The 11,707-nt window shown below is 42.6% G+C and overlaps 1 protein-coding gene across 1 annotated transcript; it reads left to right on the forward strand.

Moving 5' to 3' along the window:
* The first annotated feature begins 1,662 nt into the window (after positions 1 to 1,662).
* On the forward strand, positions 1,663 to 6,335 carry LOC115833673 (beta-defensin 104A-like). The gene is made up of 2 exons (XM_030808394.1): positions 1,663 to 1,720; positions 6,175 to 6,335. The coding sequence occupies exons 1-2, from the start codon at positions 1,663 to 1,665 to the stop codon at positions 6,333 to 6,335; spliced, it is 219 nt and encodes a 72-aa protein (XP_030664254.1).
* Positions 6,336 to 11,707: the final 5,372 nt, after the last annotated feature.

Below are 11,707 nucleotides of genomic sequence, written 5' to 3' on the forward strand. Positions count from 1 at the left end.
ACTGCAGTCTGAGGCTCCCCCAACTCCAAACCTTTTCACAGGTGTTAATTGACATCATGTTCTGAAGACTTCCCCTACTCAATCTTGCTCCCTCTCCCCTTCATCTTTTGTTTTGAATTTTTATTTTATTTTTTTTCAGAGACAGGGTTTTGCTCTATTGCCTACACTGGAGTGCAGTAGTGCCATCATAGCTTATTGTAACCTCGAACTTCTGGGCTCAAGAGACCCTCCTGCCTCAGCCTCCCAAGTAGCTTGGACTATAGGGACACACCACCATCTCTGGCTAATTTTCTTTTTGTGGAGAGATGGGGTCTCTCTATGCTGTCCATGATGGACTCAAACCCTTGAGCTCAAATGATCCTCCTCCCTCCCTCAGCCTCCCAAAGTGCTGGGATTTACAGGTGTGAGCCACTGCACCTGGCCCCCCTTTATCTTTCACAGGCATTTCCCAATAAATTTATTTCCTTTCTAATTCCTGTTGATAAATGCTTCAGGGAGCACCCAAACTGGCATAGTTTGTGATTTCTGATGTTCTATGCTATTCTGTTACCGTGTAAGGAGACCTGGGTTCCCATCACATTCTCCCCTAAGTGAGAACTCTGGGGAAGACACACTGACTGCTAGATTTTGCTTAGGATGTGCAAGCAATGTGAGTCTGTCAGGCTTTGCCTAATCTGTGCTCTAGAATAAGGGGAGCTTATTTGAGAATGTCAACTTCCAAGACTGGACGTTTTTACTTTCTCTAAAATACTTCATTTTAGATAAATGAAGTTTTTTTTTCTTAAAATAAAATTATCTGGTGTTTTCCCTAAGGGCAAATGCCAGGAGCATATGCTCTATATGTTTTGCCTGGGGTGGGGTTAGGGTTAAATCCAGGGAGCACATACCCTGGGTTGAGGGCAGGGCATACGCTCTCTGGAAGGTTATATTTTATTTGAAGCCATTGTTAGAAATACAGCATTCCCATAAATAGTCTCCTTTTAACCTCTCTTCTCACTCTTGTCCTCCTTTTCACCCAAGCCCTAAGTGAGCCTGTTGTTCTGTGGTTACAATCCCACCCTTGGACAGTGCCCGCCATCAAGTATTCCTTGTTGTCACTTGTCATCCTCATCCTACACTCTTTCTATCACAGAAATGTGCTGGGACCTCTCACGCATTTATGACCTCCCCACGCTCCGTGCCATTCTTCTCCTTAACATCGTATGTTTGTTTCAATGTTTACTTCTGAGAGGTCTTGGGGGCGATGGACTTCAATTCCATTACCCACATCACCATTTTCAACAAGAATCTCCTGACTGAAACTTACTAAAATGGAAGAGAAAATCCTCTCACCAGAATCAAGGAATGTCAAGGCTGGAAGGTATCTTAGAGATCATCTAATCCAATTCTTGCTTCAGAAAGGATTCAGGGAAGCAAGTGAAGTGACTTGGACTTTACCTATGCTAATACTGTCTGCCCACCCTCAACACTGCCTGGCTGGCATTTCTGTAGCCCCAACACCTCCCCCACACTGTGCCTGGGTGAGTGTTCACCAAGGAACACTGCCTTTTGATAAGCCTCAGTAATCAGGAGCAGCCTCTGCCCATAAATACACCTGCCCTGCTCCTGCCTGGGGTGATTCCCTCCGACTTGCGTCTGCTTCTCGCCAGCAGCCCCAGCATTATGCAGAGACTTGTGCTGCTATTAGCCATTTCTGTTCTACTCTATCAAGATATTCCAGGTAAAAAGAGACTCTCAGCTGGAAATATACACAGTTGCTGGGGATGACAGGTGGAGAAGAAAAACATTTGATTTAGAAAATAAATCTCGAAGGATGGAGTAACCTTCTTCAATCCCAGCCTTTTTTCTCTTTGCTTTCATTGGGTCCATTAGTAAAATGCAGTATGTGGCAGTCCTTTTATGCACCTTACAGCCACGAGGCTTACTAGCTCAAGGAGGAAAAAAGAAACGTAGGAATCAGGAGTCCTAGATGTCCTTGGCTCCCTGGTCACACACAGTAACAATTCCTCGTGGAATCCTCGGCGATGACGACCCACTAGCCGTGTTTGTTCCATTGCAGGGCAGCGGCGATTCTTCATTGTTGATTTTGTAGAATAAGATGCCTTCCTCCATCCTCCTCCTTCGGAACAGCTTTGCTCTGCACAGAAAGGGCGCCTACTCAACCTCCTAAATTTTGCAACTTTCCATATCGGGTCAGATGATTAGGATTAAAGGGGATGCAGTGATTTCAGTAGGCAAGAACATAATTTACTGACAATACAAATAGCAGGTGCCTTTGAATTCTGCTCAGGAAATTTTAAAGTTAGACTGAGATGTCAGCAATCTTCTGACTCCTATGTTAATCTATGTCCCTAGAAGCATGTATTTCTTAACATATCGGCAAGGGATATGAGAGAGCACTTAATCTAATTCCCTTCTTTAAAAGCTGAGCAACATTCTCTATAGTACAGTTAGAGAAAATAAGATTTTTAGAGTTGCTTAACAAGTCTAGCAGTGCTGGGATGAAACCAATTGTTTTGACTCATAGAAGCCATCGGATCTTCTCTTCCAAGCTGCTCAGTCGATTTTATGGGGCTTTGACAGACACCCAGCACCCATACTTTCACCTTTCCAGGCTGTGCCTTGGCTGTGATTCAAATGGGTTAATGATTTTTTTCAGAGGGTACCTGTTTCGGTTTAACTCTTCCTTGTTCTTTCTTCCCGTGTCATTTCCCAAAGACACATCTGTGAAATTCTGCTATGAGCATGTTCCAGGTCTGTCAAAATATCATAGCAATTCATCAAAGAACAGGTTTTCTTCAACCTATGATTCCAAGACAAAGAACTTCTTGGGATGGAAAGCCTGGGTCAGGGATCCCTCCAGATCCTGAGGAATGCACCGCAGAGCTGGCTGCCATTACCCACACTTGGCTGCTGAGGGCTGGGTCAGACTGGCCTCCACAGTAGAATTCTGAGAAAGACCCTTAGCAGGAAGAGGATTGGGAGGGAAGTGGTAGAAGTGGGTGAGGGTGAATGACATGCGCTGCCCACCTCTTCTCCTGCCACCCCTGCTTTGGGTAAGTTTGGCTGTCACACACTGTCAGCCCCTCAGATACCCACAGGGACTGAGGATGAGTGCTGTAAACCAAAAATATAATTCTAAGCCCCCTCCCCAACCATCTAAATGGACTCCCTCCTCAGCCAGGGCTCTTAAAATTTAATCTGAAAGACTGGTTCAGGCCATGAAAGGAAGTGAGGGTTGGACATGCCTCATTATACTTTCCAGCATGAACATCAACACAGATTTTAAGTCTGATAAGAGAGGTTTTACAGCCTGTTCTCTCTGAAGCCTGCTAGCTAAAGGCACCAACTGAATGATACAACTTTGGTCTCCACAACACAACCTCTTGTCACAACCCAAACATTCCTGTCTATTGATCCCAGGTTTTTAGACAAACTCAATCAATTGTCAACTGGAAAATGTTTAAATTTACCTATAGCCTGGAAGGCCACCTGCCACACACTCCCACTGTACCCCCACAGGCCCCCCGCCTCCCACTTTGAATTGTCCCACCTTTCTGGACCAAACCAATGTAAATCAGCCAGGTGTAGTGGCTCAGGCCTGTAATCTCAGCATTTTGAGAGGCTGAGGTCTGCAGATCACTTGAGGTCAGGAGTTCAAGACTGGCCTGGCCAACATGGTGAAACCTCGTCTCCACTAAAAATACAAAAATCAGCTGGGTGTGGTGGTGCATGTCTGTAATTCCAGCTACTTAGGAGGCTGAGGCAGCAGAATCACTTGAACCGGAGAGGTGGAGGTTGCAGTGAGTTGAGATTGTGCCATTGCACTCCACCCTGGGCTACAGAGCAAAACTCTGTCTCAAAAAAAAAAAAAAGTAAATCTTACATGTATTGATTGATGTATTATGTCTCCCTAAAATGTACAAAAGCAAGCTGTATCACAACCACCGTGGGCACATGTCCTCAGGACCTCCTGAGGTTGTGTCACCTGTGTGTCATCAACCTTGACAAAATAAACTTTCTACATTAACTAAGACTTGAGACGTGTCTATAGAGCAGAGGAGGAAAATTGCTTATGCAAGAAATAAACTAGTGTAGTGTAGTCTACCCTGGAATATATTTATTGCTTAGGATATATTTATTACTCAACCTTAGTGTATGGACTGTGTTCTCCCTTTTGCATTCTGTTTACTCAGACTATAAGACATACCAACTAGGTTTTTGTTCCAGCTTTGACACATAAGTTGTTGTGTGACCTCAGATTAGTCACTTTCCTTCTCTGAGCCTTAATTCCCATCTCTGAATAGATGGCCTGTGAGGGCTTGCTTGAAACTGACAGCCAACATTTTGAAGGTTGTGTTCTCTTACTAGTCTATTCTTCTTCTCCCCTAATGCTAAGCTTCGTTTTCCCTGAGTGAGCATGCTGTCCTCCTTTTCCTCCTCTAACTCCAGGTTGTAAAGTGGCCTGCCACAGATATGTCAGAAGGCACATATCAGCTACCGAACCTCCACATACTCCCTCAGCATGATACACATTGCAGCCCTCCTCACTCCTTTCTTCACTGCCTTGTGCTGTAACCACAAGGGCTTGCTTTCGAATGAAACCTACAGCAAAACAGTCTTTCCTCATCACCCACTGTGGGGCCATTCCAAATATAAACCCCTTCAATATCCTATCAAGCACATGAATTGGTCAAACTGCCTTTTAGTACTCACCTACATCCTGGACAAAGAACCTTGACACCTAAGCGTCAGAAACAGGAGGCTTCTCTTTACCAGAACGAAGGAAAGATATAAAACCCTGTTGCGAGGATTAGCAGCCTGTTTTAGTTCTCCTGCCCTTCTGCTTTGTGGAAAAGGAACAGATGCAACAGGGGAGAAGGAGTCAGGACTCAGGTGAAATTAGGACTCTTGGGCCCTGACCTCTGCAAAGAGGTCCATTTGCAGCCCTGACTCTCCTCTCTCCAGGGTTCCTCTGACACCCTCCCCCAAGCCTGGCTCCTGCTGAGTTTGCTAGAGAACCTCACGCAAAGCTCTCTCCAGCGAGGCTCTCTCGATCGACCTTACACTGTCCTCCCTACCACCAGCCTTGCTTCTGGGTTTTCCTGATATCTCTGTAAGATCCTATCAGTGTGGCATATGAGATAATGAGCTTTACAAAGCTGCTTTCAGCCTCAGAGAGCACACCCTGAGACTGAGAAGCTAAATCCATGTCTCCTGAAAACTGCTCTGGGCCAAGGGCCAAACAATCAGGATTCTGCTCCTTTCTAGTTTCCTCCCCTCTACTTGCATCCAGTCTAGCTTATTCTGGTCTAGTTTATCCAATCATTTACTCACCAGGTCCTTACTGAGAACAGGCTATGTTCCTGGTACCAGTTACACAATGGTAAGCAACATAAACATGGGCCTCATTGTCGGGGAGCTCATTGTTCCGTTGAGAATAGCAAATAACAAAATATGCATGCATATATACATATCTATATCTATATCTATATCTATGTATGTATCTCTCTATGTGTATATATATAGAGAGAGAGATAGATACGTACATACATATATAACTACAACTTGCGATAGGTGATATAAAAGAATAACAAATGCATAGGGAGAAAAATAAAATACATGAAGAGGACAGAGAAAGATTTGCCCAATATTGGGAACTTAAGGTTGAGACATAAAAGTTCAAAGAATCCACTTATGGGAAGGAAGAAAAACCTTCCAGGCAGAGGGGACAGTGCACGTGAAGGTACTAGGATAGCAAAGAGTAAGCTCACATGCAACAGAAGGGAGGCCGGCGAGAGTTTCATGGACAGAGTGAGGGCCACAGTGGAACAGCACGAGTCTGAAAAAGTGGCCCAAGATCAGATCATGATTGCTTTGGAGACCCAGTAAGGGGCTTGGAGAGATTTAATCAAAAAAACAATAGTAAACTTGTAGGGATTTTGAAAATAGGTGTGACATGGAATCATGTATATTTTCAAATAAAATCCATGCTGGTTGGGAATCAGAAGGTCAAGTTAATCATCTAGGAAAGTGGAGGAGGATGGGGATGCAGGAAAACCTCTACCACCAGGCACTAGCTTTCTCTATCCCCCTCCGAAAACACCTTCTGCCAAAGCCTTGCCTTTTGGTGCCAGTACGCAATTAATCACAGTGTCATATCCCGTTATCTAGTGAGAAGCGAATTTGAGTGGGACAGAATATGTGGTTATGGGACTGCCCGCTGCCGGAACAAATGTCGAAGCCAAGAATACAGAATTGGAAGATGTCCCAACACCTTTGCGTGCTGTTTGAGAAAATGGGATGAGAGCTTACTGAATAGTACAAAACCCTGAAACGCAGTAGTGCTGGTCCCTAGAGTCGCTGGAAGTAGGACCTCAGTAGCTTTCCTTCCTGTGGCCTTGCAGCAAGGGCATCCCCACTGCAACCACGGGTTCAGTTATCAACCAAGGTTTGCTGAGCTTCCACTCAATGCAAAGCCAATATAGGAGATTGAAGAAGAATACAGGCTGGAAAGCCCCTCTGGTTGTGATAATGGAGAATAGCAATGGGGCTTAAGAATGAGTTTCAACACTTTATAAGTTGAACAAAAAATATGTCTACCTAATCAGCTATAAACCTAAGAAAAACATCATTTTTATCCTGATAATATTGGTTTTCTTTTCCGATCGAAAGTTTTGCTCAACAGTTATATATATCGTTTGTTAATTAAAATGGAAAGTAAATCAAAGTTAAGTGTGCCTTGTTTAGGATACACTATATTTCAAAACAGAGACCTCTGAGGAGAAAAAAAAAGAGGTGATGTGTGATGACAAGCTTGGGAACCCATTAGAACTTAAGGGATTGATCAAGTGGGTGTCTGTGGAGAGTCCCATCCAGCAGAGGGCAGCAGAGAGCAGTCCTGCGCTGAGCTGTGGATTCTTGATCCTGAAAACCGGTAAAGAAAGGTGAGTGGGCCGGGCGCGGTGGCTCACGCTTGTAATCCCAGCACTTTGGGAGGCCGAGGCGGGCGCATCACGAGGTCAGGAGATCGAGACCACGGTGAAACCCCGTCTCTACTAAAAATACAAAAAAAAAAAAAAAAATTAGCCGGACTTAGTGGCCAGCGCCTGTAGTCCCAGCTACTCAGAGAGGCTGAGGCAGGAGAATGGCATGAACCCGGGAGGCGGAGCTTGAAGTGAGCCGAGATCGCGCCACTGCACTCCAGCCTGGGTGATAGAGCAAGACTCTGTCTCAAAAAAAAAAAAAAACCAGAAAGATGAGTGATGAAACATTTGACCTGCCTGCCTTTCCTGTCCAAACCAAATTTTAAGGCAGTCAAAAGCTTCTCTCCTTGAAAGCAGCCCAGCTAATAAATGAGGAGTGTCGCCATTTTGCAAACACATAGAGAAACAGGGATCTAGCCAAGGAATGTCAACAGTGATTAAAACAAGCCAGAAAGACAACCTGCTACCCTGTGCTTCCTAATAGAAGGACATAATGCCATGTATGAGCGTCTAGTCATGGTAAGCAGCATCATCCTCACCTTTTCAGGGTGGAAACTGAGGGTGGATTGTGCCCTTTCTGCCAAAACAGTGTAATGGCCCTTCACGTAGCCATCACCCAGCCTCAACATGTGGTTAGTCTTGTTTCATCCCTTGATAAGACCCTCTCCTCGATTATCTCAAATAAAAATAAATTATTTCAAAGATGCCCATTTGAAAATACTCCAGAAGGGTAACTCAGGGGGGAAACAACTCATTTTGTAAAATAGAACCCCAATACTATTATCACCCCTGGAAAAAAATCAGCACTCATTCCTTAATACAATTTAACAGCCAATCTGTATTCAAATGACCCTGAGCATTTCATAAGTGCCTTTTTAAGCGTTGCTTTATTAGAATCTGTATCCTGGAAGGTCCATATGCTGCCTCAGGTTGTTTACCTCTAAGGCCTCTTGCATAGATGGTGATGTGTACTTCTATTCCATCTATAAAATATTGTGCGGAAAATTGAGTGCATACCTGGGCAAGGCCCTAGATCTCATCACTGCAATTATAGGAAAAGAAGAAACTACTGAACCACTCCCAAGGATGCCACACTCCAAATGCAACATACAGAACACGCTATAAGACAATGTGACATTTATTTTATTCGTATATTGTTTTAGACTCTTTTCATTATTCTCATATTTTGTATCTTATAAAATACTTTTAATACATAATGTCCTTTGATCCTCACCATAAACTCTTGAATTAGGCATGGTAAGTGTCAACATCCTCACCTCGTAGGCACTGTTACTAAGGTTCAGAGGGACTAGTGGTTTTCCTAACATTGGTCATATTAGGCAAGACCAGGCCTAGACCCCACATCTCAAGTGCAATTCAGAAGCAGGACAGCATGGCATGCACGAATACACAAAGCCTGGAATCCCAGCTCTACGGCTTAGCAGGTGACCTTGGGAAGGTGACTTATCTGACTTGTACCTTGATTTCCCCTCCTGCCATATGGCCATTCTGTGCAACAACACTTAAAAACACAGACCCAATTGCTGACTCTGTGCTAAAATTATTTTTTGTCTCCCTTTAAATTTTAATTTGATGCCTGTGGGTAAAAGAAGGTGGGGTCCTAAGTCTTCCCAACATGACACAGTCAAAGGCAGACACATGGTGAGTGGTAGAGCTGCCTTTATGGATGAATCCGAGAGAAAAAATGGTCAATCTCTGAGGACTGGGAAGGGATGAAATGCTTTCCAGTTATGAGAAACTACACACACACAAATAAAAGCATCATGGAGAAAAGATACCATTCCCGTGAAAAACTACATTTCTTCTTATGTCTGTGACCACCATGAACTCCCCCTCTTCCCCAAACAAATTTGCTGCCTTTCCCTTAAACCTTGAGCACCCCTTTGTTTATTTACGTGGACTCCATTCTGTTAATAGTGTCTGCAGTACATAGCGTACTACAGATCTTTAGTATTTAATTAACACATATAGACACATCGCTTTCTCACTCATTCTCCATTTCCTCTTCTTAAAATATTGGTTAGGTCTCTAAGACAGTTTTCAGTTCCAAAGTGTTAAGATTGTTTCATCAGAATTGGCAACCTTGGCCGGGCAGGATGGCTCATGCCTATTATCCCAGCACTTCAGGAGTCAGAGGCAGGAGGATCACTTGAAGTCAGAAGTTCAAGGCCAGCCTGGCCAACATTGTGAAAACCCGATCTCTACCAAAAATACAAAAATTAGCTGGGCGCGGTGGAAGGCACCTGTAATCCCAGCTACTCAAGAGGCTGAGGCAGGAAAATCGCTTGAACCCAGGAGGCGGAGGTTGCAGTGAGTCAAGATGGCGCCGCTGAACTCCAACTTGGGCAACAGTGTGAGACTCCATCTCAAAAAAATGAAAGAAAAAAAAAAAAAGAATAGGCAACGTCAACAGATTTATTTAAACTTATAACAATACCATGTTTTTATTACCAAAAATGAATGGTGTTTATGCCTTAGCGCTCATATAAGGATTTCCTGTGTTCTTTTATATGCTGCATTAAGGGCATTCTTGGGATGGCTGAAATAGCTACAGGTCAAATTGACTTCTCAAAGCACAATTCATTTTGTGATTCTGTGCATGAAAAAGAAACAAAATACTGAAGAATATTTTTGAAAAATTCTCAAAGCCGCTTCTTTTACCACAATCCAAAAGCAGTTTTCTCTCCTATAATGTAATTTTTCCTGACTTCTTCTTCCAAAGAAGACTCTAATATTTGTGTCTTTTCCATATATCAGTTATTTTCCCTAGAGGGGAATCTGTGCCTCTGTAAATGGTGTTCTAGTTGATCTTACAGATTTGTTAGCATGTTACAATCTCAGACTTAAGAATAAGAAAATCTGCATAGGAATCTTTGCTTCACTCTTCTGTGAGTCTCCTCCAGGAAAACTTTCACTGGGTCATTTAGTAATGCAAAAGAAGAGTCTAAATTTGATTCTGAAAGAAAACTTCTGATTCCAAACTGTGCTACCATAGGGTTTTCCTTCTCACATTCATTATTTTCCAGGATTTACCAAGATGCTTTAGGAAGCAAGAGGGAGGATGTGACAATGTGGAAAATCTTACTCCTTGCACGTGTGTGCAATTTCCAATAAGATCCTTCAGGAATATGTATTTGCAGAACTTCTTATTTGATAATAAAATCTTGATCATTTTACTTTAGCCCACCTACGATTCAAGATACCACATACTATGCAGCTTAAAAAAAAGAATACGATTTATTGGTTGAATGGACCAAAAAAAATCTTGAAACAATTATTAGAATATTCTATAATGGGTTCTGCCATCCTCCCCCTCAGGATGGATGTGGCTTTTAGCAGGAGAATTATTCAAATATTTTTTTAGGACACAGAAATCTGGCAGAAGAGGACAGGAGCTGAGAGCATCGTTGTGTTAGGACAGATGTAACATTAATTGCCTTTATTACGACTTCACCAGCTTTTGCCTATCAAAGAGCAGAACTAGGTTTTCCCGGCTGCTCTTTTTTAAGATTGTTCTTTTCAGAAGCATGGGAGAGGGGGCTTACTTTATCTCAAGATATAGACAAAGGAAGTGAGATCTAACTATTTTTGGTTCAGTTTCTTCATTTAAATTATTTCAAATAATTCTAATGACTTAGAAGATTCCGTTACCTGGGTGGTAATTACTCAAATGATGTTATATTTTAAATCATGATTTTGATTAATAATTCATTACTATTAATATCTGAATAGTGCAATAGGCTTGTTTTTGTTTTCTTTCCTTTTATAGAGAAGATAAAAATATATAGAAATAAGTTACCAATATACTCCAAAATTGCCATCACTTTTATAAAAGATCCACATTCCAAGTTTAATTACAAATACAACTGTAAGAAATTGCCATTGAACTAGAGTATAAAAAATACCCAGAGTACATAGATGACTGAATAAATCTTCATTTAGGGTTGAGGTAGCAGCAGCTGTCTACCTCCTTTCTTGACCATCTATGTTCTTCCAATATCCAGTTATCAGAATTTGATGCAGTAAGTGATTAAAGAAACTTATCATGGGCCAGTTTTCACCAATCTCCACAGTGTCCCCCTGTGCTCCTGGAATTGGAAGACTTCCTAATTCCTTAAAGCGAAAGGATGTGAATGATGCTCCTGCTCTCCCTTACCAGCACCTCATGCTTTGCAGTGGAGAATCTGTCCTGAGACCCAAAAGATAGTGGCCTCCACATCGTGCTGCCAGGGCAGCTGCTGTGTGCACCTGTCCGCAGCTGCAAACCTTCTGTCCTTTGTTGGTGCTTCCCCGGATGCCCAGGTCTCTATTGTCATTGCTGCCTCTTTCTACATTTGCTTCCAGCTTTTTCCAGGTAGAGAATAAGTATTTTTATTTACACAAATGACCTAAGTTGTTTTCTCTGTCTGGATTAAAATATACATGCAAATGAGACATATGAGATAAGCACTGTCTTTTCCAGACATTGCTGATGTTATATTGGATGTTATGTGAATACAAAATTCTTCAACCAAAGCCTTCATCACTTTAGTTAAGTCCAGAGCAGCCTGTCTGGGTTACATGCATGCCTGAGCTAATGCAGCCAAATAAGAAACACACACTTGGTTAAAATGTTTACACGATGAAGGAGAAGGGAAGACAAGTCCTCTGCTTGGATATTACTAGAGGAGAAAACCCAGACTCAAACACAGATTTTTTTT

This window comes from Nomascus leucogenys, unplaced genomic scaffold (genome assembly GCF_006542625.1).
Source record: "Nomascus leucogenys isolate Asia unplaced genomic scaffold, Asia_NLE_v1 Super-Scaffold_544, whole genome shotgun sequence".
Taxonomy (NCBI): domain Eukaryota; kingdom Metazoa; phylum Chordata; class Mammalia; order Primates; family Hylobatidae; genus Nomascus; species Nomascus leucogenys.